This window comes from Aethalodelphis obliquidens, unplaced genomic scaffold, assembly GCF_003676395.1.
Source record: "Aethalodelphis obliquidens isolate GAN/ISIS:26980383/991018 unplaced genomic scaffold, ASM367639v1 scaffold55, whole genome shotgun sequence".
In the NCBI taxonomy this organism is placed as follows: Eukaryota; Metazoa; Chordata; class Mammalia; order Artiodactyla; family Delphinidae; genus Aethalodelphis; species Aethalodelphis obliquidens.
The window spans coordinates 2,121,757-2,143,821 of NW_020837999.1; the positions used below are offsets into that span (position 1 = coordinate 2,121,757).

Here is a 22,065-nt window from a genome sequence, read left to right on the forward strand (position 1 = left end):
TTCATTTAAAAAATATTGTCAATAATTTCTTTTAAAGTCTACCAATATGCCCTGATTAAAGAGCTGATCAGAGGAGCAACTGGGATACTAGACAATTCAGTTACAAGGATCCTGACTAGTAACTTGCTAAAAAAGTATTAATTTTCCTAGTTAACTTATACATTTAGAATTCACATCTATTTTCCTCTTAGAATTATCCTGGTTATTGAAGCTGTGCATATTTTGTATGAAGGACAATAAAATTCACATATATGTCATGCTATATGTTTCTAGCATATGAGGATAAGTGAGTATTATTTAAAACAAAACAAAAATCAGGACTGCCAGGCCCAATTAATGACCAGTTCAATTTAGGGACTTGAATTCAAACTCTGATTTTCTTCCTGCCATTTTATTTACCAAGAACATCTTCACTCATGCTAATGAGAGACGGCATAACAGAATGAAATGACCTAAAAAAGCCTGGAGTTAAGACATTTACTTTGGTATTCCTAGTACCACCTAAATAATGAGGAACTCATACAAATTTAATGGAATTAATCAGTTATCTAAAGTAGGTAACAAGTTAAAGTTATTAGATTTCGTTATTACATTCCTTTGAAAGGCGTCCACAAGTCCTCTCCAAGATATTTCTAAAAGGAAACAAAACGAATGTAACCCACTGAGATTACACATACCTGTCCAAATGAAAGGCTGCTACCTCTGCATTGTGTCTATCATAACCAGCATAAGGTTCCCCTTCTACCACATAGTCTCGGTTATACCTGCAGAGTGAATGGGAAGCACAGATGTAGACATGAATTACATCAGTACCAGAGGCGACAGCACAAGAGGCAGAATAGAAATTTGCAAGCCTGATTTTGCTCTAGAAAACTTCTCTGTCAATCCTGAGAACAGTCATGGATCAGCATAGATCACTGGTTGATGTAGTGAAGATGAAGTGGAGAAGAAAACTAGAATTATACATCTACCTCTGCTATCATTCTATGAATAAAACACAGATGTTATTTTTGCCCCTCTAAAAGACTTTCAATGTAGCTTAAGTAAAACTATAAGGTACTTTTCTGGAAGGTGAGGACCATCTTTGTATCTTCAGCACAGTGTTAAGCCTATAGTTCATGCTTAATAAATGTCTACTGAAATGTTTATTAGACTAAGCTGAAGTAAAAGGAAAATATGGCAACGCTTACCAGAATGGCTATGGCAAGGCTTATTAGAGAAGTTTAAATTTCATGGGGAAAAAAATGGTCCGGATATGCCTCTGTTTTTGTTAACAAGGAGGCAAAGGTACATTTGCCTTCCCTGTTAATGGGAAGAACTAGACACAATTCACCTATGACCTCTACTGTTCACTTGCATTTCCTCAATCAAAAGGAGACCTATCAGGCTTTACAAGACAGAAATAAGTTGGGAATGACGTGAAGAGGAGGCACTCCACTAAGGACACTTGGATCTCCAATGCTGAAAAGGCCATGGGGAATTTGGAAATGGTACTGTACAAGGCAGTGACCTTCAACATAAATGACCACAGAGTACAAAGTAAAACCATGTCCACCAAACACATTTTCAAATCAAAGTGATGAAACATTTATGTTAGAAGACAGACACGCAAAAACACCTGGTTGGACACCAGTTTCTTCCTAGCATGGTCAATATACTCAAACGTATTTTTTTGTTTCTAGTGTCAAAGCATCATTTAGGCTGCCAAGGATTACACCTGTTACCTCCAAATTAAAAGTCTCAGTTTTTAAACAGGACTGCAGCAAAAGCTGACACTATTCAAGCACTTCTCTCTCCACTACAGCTGCAGGCTGTCCATAAAGCTGGGCGACAGTCCTTGAATACCTTATTTCTCAGGACTCCAGAGGAGCCACAGGAAGATTTGTGGTGCTGTGAGGTCCACTCCTTTCAGTGAAACATTAGAGAACTTTCCAGTACATAGAAAGGCTGCTTGGAGTGAAATGTAAAACCCTAGAAAAATCCAGGAACTTTGGGAGTAGGCTGGAGAAACAGGGAGGGAAGGAAAAGGGAAAGGAAGAAAAATCAAAATGAAAGAACTGCATTGGAGTCCGAAGGTCTGAATCCTTAGTTCATGCTTTGGTTATGAGAAATAAGGAAAGTCAGAACCCTGGATTTCATTTTCCCCAGCTGTAAAATGAATAGTTGGACTAGTTGATCTCCAAGGTCCCTTTCAGCACTTCCTAAGATCAGTCACTGACTTCTACCCACCCCCAGGCCCTTGCCGTCTCGTTCCTTTCCCACCATAACTGCAGTTTTTGCCTGTGAAAAGCAATTTAGTTCCAGAAAGGATACAGCTATTGGGTTGGCCAAAAGGTTCGTTCAGTTAGTGAACACGTTGTTCAATAAAGATCTTCATGAAAGTGAAAAATGTCTTTTTTTACTTAAAGCCCCATTAACGTTTTGGCCAACCAAATATACTGAAAAAAATCACTTTTATAATAATGTAGTAAGGAAAAATGTGCAAATAAAGGCATCACTGTATTCCTATATATTTCATGTACTATACAAATCTTCCATCTCTGGCAGGAGGACATGGACAACCAGGCTCCAGAAATGCTGAACCACAAATGGCTGTTAAAGAAAGGTGCACGTCTCGACTTAGCAGAAAGGTCTTAGATCCTCCTCTCAACAAAGCAATCGATCTTAAGTCACTGACAGAGCAGCAAAATTCATACAGTAACTGCCAATAAATCACTCTATCCTTCTGGTGAAGGACATCAGAATGTGACCAAGAACATTAATTTGCACTTACACTAGGACTAAATAGCCTCAGAGGCCCGCAGGGTCAGAATAGCAATTTGCTGGGTGTTTGGGGGCTGGAGTCAATTTCTACAAGCACTTAAATGTGCACCCACTTTCCCCACCCCGGGAGAGTGCCAGGTGTAATCAGCCCAGGTCAGTGTGTGCAGTGACTAGAGCGCTATCACCTACTGCAGGTGCCCGACAGCTTGCGGGAGGTGGGGCAGGAGCATCTCTGGAGCTGGGCATAGAGAAGGGCTCTTCAGAAGGTGATGGGGGAGGAAGGGGCTGCACTGACAAGAATAAAGAGCTGGGTGTAGAGAGGAGGACCAGGCTGTGAGGGGCTGGCCACTAGGCTGTGCAGGCTGGGTTTTGTCTGGTGAGCAATGGGAATCCCTGGACGTTTTAAAGTTGGGGAGCACAGTAATTATATGGGTATTTGGGAGAAGAATGAAAGTGGATTTCAGGATGGTCTGGAAGAGGAAAGTAATGGGAAGGCTTCAGTGGTAGTAAGAGATATGAGATAAAGCAACAGTGACTAAGGTTAGCTTATGCATTTATTTGCTGCCACGTCCACTAGTCACCAGTCTGGCCTCTTCCTCCCTCCAGTTATGCTTTGTCTGAATACCCCAGTCCTAACTGCAAAGCACCTGGACTAATACTAATGTTGCACACCATCAGTAATATCTGCCTTCTAACACTTCCTGCTGTCCCATCTCACCTTCAATTCTTAGTGTACAAATAGTGGGTGTGGAGAGGGTATCCTTTTATTTAAGCACAAAATGCCTGCAACTCATCTCTTTTTACATGAATTTAATTTCTGTTTTTAGTCTGTCTTCTTTCCATCACTCTGCTTATGCTGCGATCTCTCAGGCTACAAATCAAGAGGTCAAAGATCATATTTCAAAAGGAAAGTAGCAAATTTTTGATGATGGGTGATCCATGTCATCTCTCTTACAGGAAAGCAAACAAATTTAAGAGAATCACACGTGTGTGGCAGAACACAAGCTCACACTCTGACATCTCCATTAGTTACTGCAGGGTGATCTTGTCAAGTTATTCTTTCTCAAGTTATTCTTTCTAAGTCTCAGTTTCTTACTCTGGAAATAAGAACTGTAACTGCCCACAGTTGTGACAAAGGTTAAAAGCATTAACAGATACGAAAGTACTTAGTGTAATGCCTGGCAAATGGTGTGCATGCAACAGAAATTAGATCCAAGTCCCACATAACTATGCTTTTTTCTCATTACCTGCCAATCAGACTTTCTGTTCTCCAAAAGTCTACTGCATTTTAAAACTTTCCTAATTTCCACATCTTCCACACACCATACTGCCCAGTTCCAGGCAAATGCAGATCCCTTCCATTTCTGGAATTCCAATAATATTAGCTCTCTGCTTGCCTATTATCTACTGATATTTGAGCCATGAAGGGAGCTAAGCCAACTACTCTGGTCACAGTTGGTTTTTGCACCCCTTCACCCCATATTTCTTCTCCCACTCCAGCAAGAGACCCAAAGTTATGTGTTACAATTTTCTCAAAAGCTCTACTGAGGAATGAAAAAAATGTTTAGTACACAGAAAATTTTCGACATTACAAATTTTGAGAAAATCCACTAGTAACTAATACCTGTCAAAAGAATATAAATCACCATCATGTTAACCTATTTCAAATTCATATACAAACAGAAAACTTTAAAAAAAACTAATTATACTATAGAATGGCCACACGAATTATCTCTGTAGATCCTTAAAAAAGCCCAAAGGGATCACTGTCTAACAACATATGATCTAGCCCTCTCTAGTTCAAATTTGGACTGAGGCAACTAAAATGGCCCAGTTCTCTGCTTAAAACAGGTAAAAGAAACAACAATGAGATATCACTACACACATATTAGAATGACCAAAATCCAAAACACTGACAACACCAAATGCTGTTGAGGATGTGGAATAACAAGAACTCTCATTCGCTGCTGATGGGAATGTAAAACGGTACAGCTGCTTTAGAAAACAGACTGGCAGTTTCCTACAAAATGAAACATACTCTTACCATATGATCCAGCAATTGTGCTCCTTGGTATTTACCCAAATGAACTAAGAACTTACATCTACACAAATCCTGCACATCAATGTTTATAGCAGCTTTATTCATAACTGCCAAAACTTGAGTAGGTGAATGGATAAACAAACTGTGGTACAGCTATACAATGGAATATTATTTAGAAAAAAAGAAAAAGAAAAAAAAAAGCTATCAAGCCACAAAAAGACATGGAGGAACCTTAAGACACAGAGAGAAGCCAACCTGAAAAGCTTACAAAAGGTATGATTCCAACTATATGGCATTCTGGAAAAGGCAAAACCATGGAGACAGTAAAAAGATTAGGGGTTGCCAGGGGTTCAGGGGGAGGAAGGGAAGGATGAATAGATAGAACACAGGGGACGCTGAGGACAGGGAAGCTATTCTGTATGATACTGTAATGGTGAATACTTATTATGAGTTTATTGAAACTATCACAGAATGTACAGCACAAAGAGTGAACTTAATGTAAATTATGGACTTCAGTTAATAAATTAATATTGGCTCATCAACTGTAACAAATGTACTAATTTGATGGAAGATGTTAATAATTGGAGAGACTGGGGAAGAGAGGGGAGGGGATATATAGGAACTTTCTGTACTCTCCCCTTGATTTTTCTGTAAACCTAAAATTGCTTAAAAAATAAAATAAAGCCTATTAATTAAAACAAAACCAAAGCTCAAGTGAAAGAATCACAGCTTTAGTGCTAAAAAGGACTTAAGTCACCCATCCAAAACCTACTCCAACTCTGGGGAACTCCTACTCCACAGCATCCCTGACATGTGGTTGCCCAGTCTTTAATTGTACACTTATGGTGACAAGTTGCTTATTTCCTAACCAATTCATTTTGTATCTCTAACATCTGGCACATAGTAGATACTTGACAAATTTCAGAATCAAGGATAGCTCTAACTGTAAAATGTGCAGTCTAATATTGAACCAAAACATATTCCTATAAATTTCCCTTACTCAAAGAATCATGGAACATTAAGAGCTAGAAGAGACTTCAGAGATCTTCTAGTCTCTCCTTCCCATTTTACTGAAGAGAATACCAAGAGAGGGAGATGAGCACTCATATAAATCCCAAGTTACAACTAAACAGCACAGATAACTTCAAGATGAAGACTTACCGCTTAGGTTTGAAGACAACTTTCTGTCCTCCTTCAAGTATCAGTAAGGCTTTCAGTTGTGTCCCTTTATAACCTACATCAGCTTTAATGATTTTCTTGGTGGCCATGGCATGCATGATTGCCCCCAGCTCTGGTGTCTCTTCAGGGTACACTTCCCGGGGAACCACCCACTGGGCTGCAATCTCCCAGGGAGACTGCAAGGTGTGGTCCAGCTTGGACACCAGCTCTACCCGCAAGCCAGCCATCATTCGGTGAAAGGCCCTCTGGTCCTCCCGGTTGGCAGCTGATGTATCTAAGTTGTCAATCAGGAAAACTTTGGTGAAGATAAAGATGACAAGGAGAATTGCTAACAGCACGACTCGCTGCTTTAGCTTCATGGTGACCTCTTTTCCTTCTCCCCTGACTACTCTCTCTCACTTATCAAGGAGAGCAGGTGGTGATTGTCAGCAAGGAGATTCCATGATTATACACACTGGTCCATTTCTTCACTGAGGTGCCTCCCACAATTCCTGCAAGCCCAAGTATAAAGCACAATTCAATCAGAATTCTGTCCTTCCATCCCTGAATCTTTTGCAAGCCTCAAATATATTACTCACCATTTTAGCCTTGCTAATCCTATGCCCGAGAAGACCCAATAATTTAAAATGAACTGGTCCAAGGAAGGACCTAATAGTTAAGAACCGGGTACATTGAAAATTTAAAAGCAAATACTACCGTTTTAATAGGGTGCAGAGCCATCTAGGAGCCATTTGGATGGCTACCAATTCCTAGAAACCAAAACAATAGGAAAAAGCACAAAAAAGTAAAACATTGAGATATGCATAACTCCTTAACTTTCATTTTTACCTTTCAAAATCCATAAAGGACTTTTGAATATCCAAAACCACCAGTATTTGGTAACTTTTCAGTTATCTCCTCCAAATATAAGTTTTATGACACGTTATAACATAGGAACTCCTAAAAATGCCAAAGAGGGTACAGAGGAGAGTAATAACTCCCTCTCCAAATTCAAATACCTAGCAATCCTGGACATGTCATATCTGCTATTCATGTATTTAAATACAACAAACACCCAGATATATATCTCTACTTAATCAGTCTTCTACTAATTATTTTTCAAAACTAAAAACCCTGTAAAATATGGATAATCAAATCTGGATAAATTAAGTAAAGGAAAAACATATCGCTATACCATCTGGCTATTAGTAGAACATGACCAGAAAACTAATGAAACCTGGTACTAGAGCAACACCATGAAATCTGGACTGGTCAGGCACATAACAAAGATACTGATGCCACAGACATAAAGAAGTGCTGCTTCCAGTGTGGGGCACAACACCCTCTGGTCAATTCTGAAGCTAAAAGATTCCAAATACAAGATTTTTGCAAGGGTGTCAAGAACATACAATTCAGCCTCATTTGCATGCTGACAGGTTGCTTTCCACTCCACAGGGCCATTTAAAAACATGCACAAGCTCACTTTGCTACATGCCTACAGGCAGCATGCACTGGGCTAAGACAAAGATGACAAGAAGATAACAGGGTGTTGCTTCACTCTCCAATTCATTTAACAACTCAAACCATTAATTGAAGAAATAAAACCAATACAAAAGATAGGACAAACGATTCAGGCTGAGACACTCCCACCCAAACTGGAGACTGCTCCCCTAATATCAGCTGGAAACACATCCAAAAACAGTCTACTAGAGCAACAGTGTGTTCTAAGGGCAGCACCTTGCTCAGAGCTTGCTGACATGCAGTTTATTCGTGGTGATTAACCTCTCTTCCCATTCATTTTCATAAAGATGGGAAAGCCAGAGTCACATTCAAATTCTAATTATCTCCAGCCACCTGATTTGTTGCATCATCATCTCCCAGGGAGTACATAACGCTATTAGCTGAAACACAGACAACTCAAGTACATCCAAAATGTAATTGTGATGGTATCAAGTTTGGTGTGAAACTCAGTAAAACAATTCCCTGTGATTACTGATAACAGCAATGCTAGTAGAGCAGATTTCAGAGATTTTTGCTAGTTCCAACATGACCTAAACCACACAACTTCTTCAATTATTTGTTCAGCAGTACACATCTCTGGCTGCAGTGGTAAAAGGTAGCATGGAAATCTCCCTGGGTCAGCAATCATTTCCTCAGCACCTCCAGCTGCAACTACCTCCTGCTGAGGTACAATTCTGGCACAAAGGGGTCAGATGAACAGCCTTTCACTTCCTATAAAACCCTCCTCGGGACTAAAGTCTGGTTAACTCGGGAACTTCTAATGATGCTGCTCATTTCATTTAGAATGAAGAAATTCCTCCCTTATGCTATATAAACAAATTATATCTAAACATTTAGCACAAAGGTTAGGGAGAGTGAGGGCTTTTTGTTTTTTCTTTAAATCACCAATGCAATAGGAAGTTCTAGTAGCTCCAAAATTCAAACAAAACAAAGTGAGTCTGTATGCTTTTCAATTTTGAAACCTCATTACCTTCTGATGGGCCTCAGAAGAGCACATTCATCAGTTCAGGGCTGCAGATAATTCATCCACTCAACTAGGACAGAAATTTCTATTAAGTGAACTGAAGAGTTCAACTGTTACCTCACTTCACTATTTACTTCTGCAGATTAGTAGTGAGGGCAGGTTTAACGAAGGGGCTGAACAAGTTTTCTTGTTTGTGATTAGTCACCACATCCTGGTAGAACAAGAAAGATTGCAATTTGACACTGTTCTCTACAACTGCCCGTCATGCCCACAGCCATCAACTTCATTTAGTGCTCAGCACCTTCTACTGGATCCCTGAAAGAACTGCCTCTGGGCCTCCAGGTTCTCCAATCCAGACTAGATAATGCAGCAAAATCATATTTCTAATCACACACCATTTTCGAGTTCTATAAATCCCTTAGCAAGGCATTAAAGCCCTACCCTAAATGACTTCGGCCAATCTACATTGCTAGGCATCACTCTCATTCTCTTCACTCATCACTTGTCAGCTTCCACCACAAACATGGTCCCCTAAGTCACTCCTCACTGGAACTCTCTCAAAATTCCTCTAGCTCTTATCTTTTCTTCCCATCTTCTGCTTAAAGCCTAATTAAGCTTTCAAAGGCCATCTCCAAAGCCATTTCTGGTCTCTCCTCACACTATAGTAACTAACCTCTCTCACCTTTAGACCAGTACTTAACTACATTCTGCCTTATCCAGTGTCTTCTTGTATGTCGTTCTCAATCCCCCTCTCAGAATCCTGGCTCCTTAGTGGTCTTAACTACCTTTGCACTCCCTGCAGTACGTAGCATAGTAAGGGTACCTGCATTATTCACCTAAACTGAACAAACTACTGCAAATGAGGCTATGCAAGTATCTTAGGACTCTGCTGTTATTTTCCTCGGTATTCGGTATCAAATGAGTGTGTATTAACTGGCACCTTAATGTTGGCTGTCCTTAATTAGCTCTCCTGTTTTTGGGAATCTACTTCTCTACCAACACTCTACTCAATTTAGTTGGTGGTTTCAGAGTACAGTCTCTTTTTCTAAGTACTGACAGTTCAGAAAGAGGTTTTCCTTTAGCTGGAAAGCTGCTACTCCTTCAGCCTACAGGGCAAGCACAATGATCTTCAAGAAATCGACAATGTAGAGGTTTTAGCAGAATTTTTACGAAAAGTCTATGAGTTTGCAAGACTCCTATTCCAGAAAAATGTATTAGATGCACGATACAGAATAATTCCATCCTCTAATAATGGCAGACTCTTTTACTCTTTACAATTGATCCCCTTCTCTCCTGTATGCTTGAGAGGGGAGGGTACCCAAGACAGTTTCCATGCTGTATTATCTTCTTTTCTTACTTGAGATAACAGCATACTATGCACGCTCTGCAAACTGGGTTTCTAAGAGGATCCCCCCTTTCAGATACTAAGAAAATGAAAGCAAGATCACTGGGTATATCCCAAGTTATTCATGAAAACTTCTCTTGCATTCCCAGGAGGCTGCCTGCTATATTTCATGCCCTCACCTCCTGTATAAATGCCTCCAACAGTGTAACATTGTCCAGTTATATTATGGTCATTTATTTTAATGTTTCGGTTATGTGAAACAGAGCCTACCTCAAAGAACAGTCTCAAGGTAACAACATAACTCAAAAAATGTTAAATATAAAAAGGCAAGTGTGTAAGTCTTCACACTAAAAGCTGGTATAAATTCCAAGACTGGAGTTCTGGAAGGTAGAAGCTTATTAAGGAATTTTCGTACTGAACCCTGGTTCCACTCTCAGCTCCATCAGTGAAATGAGGCTTGATATGGAAGCTAACATTTCATTCCTGTCTCTCTCTCTCTCTCTCACACACACACACACTATCCTACACATTTGATAAGCGTTTCATAAGGATAAACTTATGACTAAAAATTGTTTTGGGAGAAATAGGTTCACATAGAAAAAGAAGTCTTAGATAAAGACTAGAATCCTCTGTTCAAGAATCTGGCTGATGTCTGGAGGAACACATACAGAAATACACATCAGTGCAGAGATCCGTTAGTCATCAGCTGATAAAATTCAATATATGTGGCTGCTGAGGAACATGCAAAGACCGCACCCCAACACTTACTATAATACCAAGGGCTCCCACAAGCCACCAGTGAGGTTCCAAGTCTTATCAGTAGCAGTGCCACGTTGAATCGCCCTCTGATCAAGTGACAACCTCACGCTACTTCTCCGAAGGTCACGGAGAAGAAATCCCAACTTCTGCTCATAGCAACTAAAGTGAAGCCTTCAGTAATACTCTTTTTTTGTGCTTCCAATTCAGTGGTCAAATCAAGTTCTTACCACATGAAGGGAATGTAACGTGCTTTGTGAATGTCAAATACCGGAAGAAAACATTCTGTATGAACATTTCATGCAGAGGGCTATTAACAAAGGAGATAGTGAAGGGGGTAGGATTTATTATATAACTAGTAAAATATCTTATCATGTTTACTCACACAATCTCCTCACCCTTGATCCTGAGTAGAAATTACAAGGACACTTTTACAAACTTCTTCTTTGGTCACTGTTGGTCTCAGCAAACCTCTGAAGGTTTGGTTAGTATAAAAGGTAAGACCTGAATTTAATTAAGAGTTTTTGGTTGACTGTCTACAAAGACAGACACCAACAATTCCTCCCATCAGGAGGTGGAATCTATTTTTCCTTCCCCTGAATCTGGGCTAGCTTTGTAACTTGCTTTGATCAACAGAATGCTGTGGAAGTGGCTGTGTGCTAGGTGTCTTAAAAGACCTAGCAGCTTCCATTTGGGGCCAAGCTACTATGTAAAGCAGCTCAGGCTAGACTACTGAATGATGGGAGACCTGGCCAGCCCCTAGTTATTCCGGCCACTCCAGCTAAGTGCCAGACACAGAAGTGAAGCCATTAAGGGCATTCCAGTTCCAACTGAGGCCCCAGCTAAATACAGCCACCCATCTGACTCCAGCCTATATCATTTGGGCAGAAGAACCAGTCAGCTGGGCACAGGTGATCTATACAGTCATGAGAAACAACAAATCATTTAGTCTTAAGCCACTACATTTGGGGGTAATTTGTAAAAACCCAGCATTCTCACATCTATTCTGTCCATATCAACTATTTGGGAGACATTAAATTAACCATTAATACAAATAAAGATTGGATTAATAAATAATTAAGGTCTCTTAAAGGTAACACAAGAAAAAAACAGAATCTCAAATGGATCATTTACTAAAGTCCCTTTACATACTTTAGAGCAATCAAGGCTAACCTTACACACTCACAGACTCACACAACTATACACACCCAGTTTATAAAGCCTAACCTTTAAACTTCAGCCAAAATTACAACCCTTTAGTACAACAACAAAAATTAAAAACACACATACTTTCACCTTGGGGTAAGTCTGATATACTGCCCTTTTGTTAATTGGTGGTGACATTAGAGCACTGTGCTACATTCTTACTAGCTGCCCCCTAGAAATAAATGCAGTCTCTCCTGATGGTTAATGACAATTATTGTAAGTAAAATAAAGAGCATTCAGAAATCTCTCCACTTATCATTGTGTGTTTCTAGCTAGGAAGTCAAAACCTCTAATACCAAATGGCATCCAGTTTTTATTACATGAATAAATCCCTATTATCCTCAGAAAACCAGCCTACTCCTGCACTGCCACCACTGCCCACAACAGCATAATACTGTTCTTTTTCACGTTCAATTGGGAGTCTTCAACTAAGACAAAATCTAACAACAAGTAATATCATTAATCAGTATCTACATAGTTTTCCTTTCCCTGCTAATTCTCCACTTAAGAAACAGCTTAATTCACCTTCTTTCTAAATATAAACTCTTCTGTAGCAGAGGGGTTAAGAATATGTGCTCTGGATTCAGAATGCCTGGGTCTGAATGCCTGCTAACCTCTCTGGGCCTCAGTTTCCTCATATGGAAAATGAAATAAGAACACTATTACCTGACTCACAGAATTGTTAAAAATGAATGTCATTACCACGCGTACTGTGCTAAAATTAGTGCTTGGACAACATATAGTAATTCTTGTTGGTCATTATTACCGTATCAAAAACCCAAAGATGACTTCCTGAGGAGAAAGAATGACAAAGAAAATAACCCTCATTGGTTATGTTGTCTTTTGGGTTACACAGTCAGGGGCTGGATACCTATGTTGCATTACCAAGAGTTCTAGTAATCTTATATTCCTGAACTAAATCCTTTCCTAAATTTGAGGAGTAGCTAAGGCTGGAAGCAAGTAGGTTTCTTCAGAGTGGGTACCAAGTGAAAAAGAAGACTGGGAGGTTATGTCACTAATTTGACCAACCTGTTTCTCTTCTCTACAAAGTTCAATTCTACCACATTCAATGTAAGTGAAACAGATGGGGAGCATGAACTTTTTCTATTTCACAAAAACAGCTGAATAGAATGCCCTTCACAATATTCTTCAGTTTGGAAAATTAAATCTGTGTTTTAAAGATGACAGCTTTGCAGGTCCTAAAGCTTTTAAGATAAGCTCTGAAGTAACCTAAGTTACAGGTACAGAAAATCAAATCTCCATATAGTCTGAATTGGTTCAAGTGTTATATATTTCTCACAGTTTTCACTTCCACTTAAATATTTATTCACATATGTAAACTTTTTTTTTTCGGTAAATCCTCTAACAGTTCCCTGTGAAGGAAGGAAAGAAAATGATCACCAGGCATTAATGAAGCATAAAGTAGCCTTTCTTCCTGGTGTGAGAGTAAAACTGAAACAGGCTATGGAGTATTTGTTCCCTCTTTGAAAAAAATTCAATTCCTGCAACCTGTCCCATTTAAACCTTGATTTAGGGCAACCCTCTAATGCTCTTCCTTGAAAAATGAAAAGAAAAAACCTTCAGCTCATACTGCTAGTGAGATTTGTTCTAAAAAACCAACACATGCAGTGTTCACCGATCTAGAAACTCTAAGGAAATGCCTAAGAATTTGCATTCTGTTTCAAATGGGCCAGGTATAATGAACTTTCCTAAGTTCCAGGTATTTCACTGCTCAATTATCGGTATCTAACAACCATTTAAGGCTATATAGAATATAATTACTATATAGCATAAAAATATGGAATTTCAAATCATATAACATTTACTTCAGATTTTCATGTTTTCCATCTTTATTGTTCAGTTCACTACAGTTCTTGAAAAGGTATGTAAGCTTTATTCAACAGTGACACCTCACACTTTTAACTTTATGTTCTAGGGTCTGTCAAGCTGACAGGCCACAGATCACTTTAGAAATAGGAACCCCAAGCAGGTCTGTGCTGAGTTATGGCTGAGTGGCTCCAGGCACGATCCCTTGTTATATATGAATATAAATGCACACACACACATACATACACACATATATTTTTTGGCATGCCTGTCTCCTCTACCCTATTGTAAGTTCCTCAAGGACAGGGGATATATTTTACTCTCTTTGTAGTTCCAAGTAACCTAGCACAGTGCAGGGCACATGAGAGGTACTGGATAAAATGCTTATTGAATAAAAGGAGTGAAGAGCACGGGAGAGGGACCTTTACGGTTATAAGAATTTCTTCAACTCTTTGGTTTAAAGATGGCCTCTTTTTATTTTTAACAGACATAAGGAAACTAAGTCACATAATGAATTCAGATATACAGTACAGTAAGAATGCTGAAATGTCAAATATGTATACCAACTTTATATACTCAATTTTAAATTGCTGCCTTCTGTATACCCTGCTTCCATCTTTCAAGGCAACTGCTATTGCCAAGCTGGTGTCTGGTGTTGGTTGGGACTGGGAGTAAAGATGATCTGGAAATGCTAAGAGGAAGATTGGAGATGGTCCAACATTGCCCAAGAATGATACAAGACAGGGCTGGAACCAAATTTTCAAGTGTTATTGGCAATGCTTTCTGAAACGAGAACCAAACACTGGTATTTCCGTATCATTTTCTTTTTTCTACAGAAGGAACTACAGGGACATAAATGCACCTATACAGAGGGCAAATTCACTATCTAAACCAAGGATAAGAAACAGGAAATGAACAAAAGGTCTTTGGGCAGCCAAAATAACGGTCACAAAGTTCATCCACTAATACAGAAGAGGCAGGCAGACCCTCACTAAGCCTATTTAGCTGTTTTGCATTCAGTTTCAGGAAGCAGTGTTATCTGGGTTGCTACTCCACAGAAGATCAGAAGCTGCAAAAATTTTAAAAAGGGCAGCAGGGATGCTAACAACAGCAAAAGTACAGCTTCTTCACCTCTGAAAGAGACAGATTGCCTACTGAAAGCAAATTCAAGAATTCAAAAAGCAGAGGGGACTAACAACTTACATATTTCAATCACCTCAAAGCCCTACAGGATTACTGTCTGTAACCATAACCTCAAGTCTATAAAGGTTTCACTATATTACTTAAAAAGACAACAAAACATATAATACATTGTAAAAAATTCTTCACAAAAATATAGCTAAAATAAGAATTTTTGCACCCAATATCTTATTCCCACACTGCTATATAAAGCAGAAAGTTAGCATTTAAGAGCATGGAATGATCAACTTCACTGTCTCATCCTGTACTTGGTTGTGTTTCACATTCATAATTTCATATTCCTTGACCTCCTTTTAAAATGTACCCAAATTAACACCTTCCCCTCCATTGGGTAGTTACCTTGCCAGAAAGTAGTCTGCTAAACACACACCAAAGCTCAATACCTTTCCGCATCAGCCTTCATTTCTTATCTCATACGGGATAATAGATGCAACCCCCCAAACTCACCAGGTCCAGAGCTAGGCCTTCCCTCTTCTGATTTTGGATATGAATGACAAAAGTCACAAGTGAGAGCTTTGCATTACATTCTCTCCTAAATGGCTCTAGCAGTCATGTTGACATTGTAAGTTGGTCAAAAGCTAGTTTCAGTTGCAAAGTAAGGTCTTCTGTTCTGTACCCCAGGTCTGTGCCAATGAATTCATTACTCCCTGAGTGTTACAGAGGCAGCTCAAGGAAGGAAAAGAGGGAGAGATTTACAGGTGTGGGAGAGATTTACAGGTGTGGAATGAGGAGCATTTCGGGGAGGGGTAACTCCCCTCTCCCACCCCCAATATGAAGGACCAGAAGACGGACACAGTCGGGTCAATGATACTGGCATGGCCAATACCAAGAGCTCTAGTTCTTCTATTAGTGCAAAAATATTGTCTACCAATCCAACTGCTCGGTGAGCCTAGCCAGAGAAAGGTGCAGGAGCAGGTCTGTGAAGCTGCACCCAGGCTGCAGGTGGCTAGAACACCACCCAATCACAAAATTAGATCTCAAGGCAGCTCCAGCAAGTAACATCCTTTACAGATACCCATCTCAACAGAACTATTTTCAACAGGAATCAGAAACACAATTTCTTGGCTTTTTTTTTCTTGTAAAGAGGAACTAAACAATTTATCATCTGCCTAGAATATTTCCTCCTCCCGCATACTGTTTTCCATTTATTCATTCAACCACCAAACATTTACTGCACACCTACTATGCACTATGCACTGTGAGGTGCAAAAAGAAAAGTACATCAATCATCATCACTACTACACCAAACTGTAGTGCCTCATTGTAACTGTGCTTCTCACCCCACCACTACCTGGCCCTTAGTCCCAGAGTGGCCTGACATCACCTTCAGAAGACAGTCTCCTTTTTACTGTTTCCAACTATGGCCACAGAATACAAAGAACAGCCTCCTGTTTCTAGTATGAGATTGTAGCAGTCACTGAGAGACAACCACTGTGGTTGCTCTTTTAAAAAGTTGTCAATTCAAGAGCTGAAGTATCTGGCTTCACGGTTTATACCATTAAAATGATGGTCATACAAAGTGTAGGAAGCTGAAGTCTGCCCTGCAAATAGAAGAAACAGAAAATTTCATTTAGAAATTCAAAATTCAGAAAAGACAAAAAGCAGAGGCTTTACACCAGTCAGAATGGCCATCATCAAAAAATCTAGAAACAATAAATGCTGGAGAGGGTGTGGAGAAAAGGGAACACTCTTGCACTGCTGGTGGGAATGTGAATTGGTTCAGCCACTACGGAGAACAGTATGGAGGTTCCTTAAAAACCTAAAAATAGAACTACCATATGACCCAGCAATCCCACTACTGGGCATATACCCTGAGAAAATCATAATTCAAAACGAGTCATGCCAAAATGTTCATTGCAGCTCTATTTACAATAGCCCGGAGATGGAAACAACCTAAGTGTTCATCATCGGATGAATGGATAAAGAAGATGTGGCACATACATACAATGGAATATTACTCAGCCATAAAAAGAAACGAAATTGAGCTATTTGTAATGAGGTGGATGGACCTAGAGTCTGTCATACAGAGTGAAGTAAGTCAGAAAGAGAAAGACAAATACCATGTGCTAACACATATATATGGAATTTAAGAAATAAAATGTCATGAAGAACCTAGGGGTAAAACAGGAATAAAGACACAGACCAACTAGAGAATGGACTTGAGGATATGGGAAGGGAGAAGGGTAAGCTGTGACAAAGCAAGAGAGTGGCATGGACATATATACGCTACCAAACGTAAAATAGATAGCTAGTGGGAAGCAGCCACATAGCACAGGGAGATCAGCTCGGTGCTTTGTGACCACCTAGAGGGGTGGGATAGGGAGGGTGGGAGGGAGGGAGACGCAAGAGGGAAGAGATATGGGAACATATGTATAACTGATTCACTTTGTTACAAAGCAGAAACTAACACACCATTGTAAAGCAATTATACGCCAATATAGATGCAAAAAAATAAAAATATATCTTAAATATTTAAAAAAAAAAGCAGAGGCTTTAACGCTGTGTGAAAGAACTGGAGTCTACAAATGGAAGTCAACAGAATGGACTAAAAGGAATTATCAAGGAATTATCAACTCAACATAAAGAAATTCTATGACATAAAGGATTAGATGATAGAAACAGGGATCTGTTTGTTCCCTATTCAAAGAACCCAGGGTGTGTGCTTTCCAATTTTCATTCTTAAACTAAATCATGGCTATTTTCCTACTAGCTCCAGAGAAACAAAGAGAACAAATCAATCTCACATTTTTACCAGTCACACTGAAGAAAAGCTATGAGCTCCAAGATTTCCTGATCATCTTTTACCAGCATTCATTTCTATCACTGCACTTTAATGTAAGTGAGGCTGACTCTGAATTGCTTGCTTATGCCTCTTAATTCTCTTTTGACAAGCACTTTCAAAGGTGGAAGGCCCTCCTGTTGATTGATTCCACTGAACAGTTCTAGGGGCCAAAGTCCAACATCTCCACAAACTTCAAGTTATTAATTTAACGCAAAACAATTTTAAATCTACCTTAGACTGGCTCTAAGTCTAGGCAAATAACTTAGCATCTTTAACATCTGTATCTCAGTTTCTCAAGGACATGTCTTGATGATAAATAACAATGTATGTGGAAGAGCTCTAAGGCTTAGCTCAAAGGTCCTGCATAAATTTCAGGACTGCAATACATAGAGCACACTGAGGTCTCTAACCCAATTTAAAATAATCAACCCCATGGGACTTCCCTGGTGGTCTAGTGGTTAAGACTGCGCTCCCAACGCAGGGGACCTGGGTTCGACCTCCGGTCAGAGAACTAGATCAAGTAAAAAGATCTCGCATGCCGCAACTAAGACCCGGCACAGCCAGATAAATAAATAATAAAAAATAATCAACCGCAATGAAATTTATGCATTAATTTACAACACAAGGAGGATAGGAATAGTTAGTAAACAGTAATCATAGTTATCGTTTTACATAAAGTCCTGCAATTTAAAAGCTAAAAGACCCACATTCCTGTTCCTTCTTTTCAAGGTGAGAAATCAAACCTCTGAAGGGAAACTAGCTGGGTGGGGATGATACTGATACTTGGTCCTAAACTCAAGTCACTGTACCCAGCATCCCTCGTTTTCCCAAATTATAAACTCCTCACCCTTCCAACTGACGATATGGCCATTTAAAGGACTAATAATTCCCTAACAACCAATCACGTCCTGTCCCCTCCACTTTCACTCCAACATCCTTCTACCCCTTCTCTTCCTACCAAGAGACTTGCAGGTAACAGAAGCTTGATTAGAATGAAACTCTTATCAGATCCCACAATCAAGGACGCAACTTGACAACTGCTCACGCTCATCATTAATGGCAACGTTTCGGTTCGCTTTTAATTGCGGGACCACAGCACCCGGAAATGAAATCTCAAGCGCAACCCACTTGGGACAACCGTATCATTTCCTTAAGTTCTGCCCGACTGCGAGCGCGGGGTGCACGACCCCGAGGAGACCGCGGACCCGTAGGCACGGTTACCCTGCCTCCTGCCTCGGGCCTGGAAGTCACTCGCACTTCTCGGCCACGAAGTGGGCCCGCGGGCGCGCGATACAGCTGCCCCCCCGGGCCGCCGCAACGGGCACTCGGCGGGACACGAGGGCGGCACCAGGGCCAGTCGCCTCTGGGGACCGCGTCCGGGCGCGAGGGTGGGTCACTGGACTGATCCCGGGCGGCTCAAGGCGCCCCCAGGTAAGGCCCGCGCCTCAGGCGGGCAGAGGAGGCGACGGGCTCGGCCGCGTCCCTCCAGCCACGACGGCCGGTAGGAGCCCTCTCGGGGTCAGCGAGGCGGGGCGCGCGGCCCGGGCCGGTCTCTGAGGCAGCCACCGTTCGTTGACCGCTCTGGGCACTGGTGCCCGGCCCCTCAGGGAGGCGCCCCGCCCCCAGACGGCCCCAGCCCGGCGCGCGCCACGCACCGCGCCCCGCCCGCGGGTGGGCCTGCACTTTCCCGCCCGCCCTCCCGCCACCAAGCCGCTCACCTGCGGCGCCCTAGGCTCGCTCCATGGCCGCCCGCGCGGTGCGGTGCGGCGCGGCCCCGGCCGCCCCCGCCACCTCCGGGAAGGGGCAGCCCCACGCGGCGCTCACCGCCCCCAGCCGCCGCTACTGCGGCTCCCGCCCACACCCGGCCCGGCCATTCCCTGGCCACCTCACCCCGCGGTCCCACACCCACCCCCCCGCCTCCGCGGCTCGCGACTGTTGGTACCTTCCTAGCGTAACGCCTTCCCCGCGGCCAATCCAAGAGCTTCTTCCGCGAGGCCCCACCCCCGCCCTCCGGTGGGCGGGCCTACCGGACCTGATCCGGACCGCCCGCCTTAACCTTTTGCGTCCCGGGCTGGTCCGCTTAACTCTCTTGACGCAGGCTCACGCCTCTTCTGCTTCTCCCTGCCGCCCCGCCCCGCTTACGTAAATGGACCTCTAACTTCTCTCTAGCCTTAGCTTTTTCTTTCCTGGTTTTCGTGAGCAGCTAGGCAGCCAGTCAGCGGGACTGGAAGTAGGGGTCCCTTAGGTCAAGTTCTGTTTGTGAGAAGCAATTTCCGTCCTCCTTTTGCCCTTTTCATTTGCCTCGGCTTCTGCTTCTGCCTATATAAGTGTAACCCCTTGCCCAAAAGAGGCCAGCCTTACCATAGTGAGCGCTCTTACTCCGGACCAGACCAAAGCTCCCTGCTACATTTTGTAGCATTTAATAAAAGTGTGACTAATTTATTGTAATAGTTTCTTAACGTCTGTCTTTTGCAATGGACTGTAAGGCGCATGAGGACAGGGCAGTCGTGTCTGGGTCTCCAATGCCTGACACTCAGTAGACTCCCTATAAATTGTTTTGTTTTGTTTTGGCCTTGCCGCGGGGCTTGTGCAATCTTAGTTCCCTGAGGAGGAATCCAACCGTGCCCACGACAGTGAAAGCACCAAGTCTTAACCACTGGACCCCCAGGGAGTTCCCTCCTTATAAATAGTTTGAATTAAAGATTCTTCCTTCTCTTAAACTGTCTCCTTTCCACTGACTCCCTACGGTGCATCCGCTGTATAACGCATCCATTCACTTATTCATCATATACTAAACTTGGACTTCGTGTGCCTGTCCCTGAAATATTATAATGCACACTGATCCATGCGATGTGTGACGGGAGAGCCCTGGCTGACACTTTTTTCAGGCTCCATAGTTCATTTAAGCAAAGGAAAGAACTCCTTAACTGGCTGTATGATATCAGGTGTGCCACTTAATCTTTCAGAGTATGTTTCCTTACCTGGCAAATGGGAGTTTATCATAGTACATACCTCACAGGGTTGTTGTGAGGACTAAATTAGGAAATGTGTGGGGAGAGTACTTGCAGATTATTGTATAATGTTAGTTATTATTCATTTGTGTATTTGTTGAGCACTTAGTATCAGATGATCCTAGAGAAATAATTGGTCTTGATATCTGCTCCAGACAATCTAGTTAGGGAGGCAGCCCCTTTGCAGAAAACATTACGTCATTGCAAGAAGGAGTACACAGTCAAATGCAGGAGTTGTATCAGCCTTTCACTGGATGTATTTGAAAATGCTTGGCGGTCGTTTTCTGACCATGGAACACATAATTCTTGGGGCAATGAGCTGGATAGTAATGAGAGTCCACTTTATTTCTCTACACAGTAACATTGGTCTGCCTGCAGTCAGCGAATCCTCCTAAACCTTGTTCATTACATCCGGAGATCATAAAGCAAAAGGGCAAATCAAGATTTCCTCTAAGATGCTTTACCCCCAAAGGACTCTTTCTTACCTGTAACTCTGATAAAGACAGCAAGGATGGACTGCCCAACTGGTACTCCTCAGGAGGCCAGTCAGTGCAGCCTCAGTTTCCTGGTGATCCCTTTGTCTTTAGGGACATTCAGAGAGAGGGGTTCATGACCTCTCTAGGCAACCCACTTCAGTGCTTAATTTCACATCCATCAAATCCTTCCATCCACCCCACATGCTGCAGGACAGACACACCTTCTCTTCTTCTGTCCTCAGAGAGAAGGAGAATCATGGATTTGGGGCCTCTGTGTCAGAGGCTTTCAGAGAGCAAAACTGTTTGGTCCCCCAGTTTTCTCTCCACTAGGTCCCATTATCCAGGCTCTTTGTGCATGCCACCCCAGGATGTGTTTCTGCCCCTCCCTCCTGTAATGGGCCTTATTTCCCAACCAATCAACAGTCAATATATTCTAGGTATTATGGGGGATGCAGTCATTTAAGAAAGGGACTCTGCCTTCAAAGAGTTTACATGACTAGCACACAGGAAGCAGCTGCAAGGAATACGGAGTACTTAAAATTATGCAGCACAGACTCTGTGATCACTGAAGGAATTGAGGTCCAGGAAGATAGTGTGGGCTGGTATTGTCAGCCCACACTAACAATAAGGGAGGGAGGATTGAGGTGAGCAAAATATGGGTGGGAGCAGAGAGGGACAGTAAGAACCAAAGTTAGGCAGTGCTATGTGAATTTAAAGCCAGACTTCCTCAGCAAATGATGGGAGAATTGTTCCTTCCTTCCCTCCTTCCTCCCATCCTCCCTCCCTCCCTCCCTTTCTCCCTTCCACCTTCCTTCCTTCAATGAATGTCTATCAAGGGCCGGACACTGAGCTATATCCAGGGCATGCAAAGACAAAGAAGGCCTGGTCCTCCCCCTTGAGAATTTTACAGTCTAATATTGAGAAACAGAATGGAAGGTCAGGCAGAGCCTCCGTTATTTAGGTCGGAGCACTTTGCCAAGGCTTCTGTGATGCTTCTTTTCACAACGCATGTGAT

General features: G+C 41.9%; 1 protein-coding gene across 6 annotated transcripts in view; it reads right to left on the reverse strand.

Annotated features, from left to right (window-relative positions):
- Positions 1-19,412, reverse strand: part of FAM20B (FAM20B glycosaminoglycan xylosylkinase) — a 41,694-nt gene extending 22,282 nt beyond the window's left edge. For 3 of the 6 annotated variants that reach the window (XR_003428519.1, XR_003428515.1, XM_027086198.1), the window contains exons 1-3: positions 19,282-19,412; positions 5,966-6,474; positions 678-764 (exon numbers count right to left, since the gene is read on the reverse strand). Coding sequence is in view for 1 of the 6 variants with exons in the window: in XM_027086198.1 (XP_026941999.1) it covers positions 678-764; positions 5,966-6,342 (464 nt within the window). In the remaining 5 variants the exon portion in view is untranslated. Of the gene's footprint in view, positions 1-677; positions 765-5,965; positions 6,475-6,679; positions 12,064-16,105; positions 16,323-19,281 lie in introns of those variants that run through there. The other 3 variants (XR_003428516.1, XR_003428518.1, XR_003428517.1) reach the window with 3 other exon arrangements.
- Between the last annotated feature and the right edge of the window lie 2,653 nt (positions 19,413-22,065).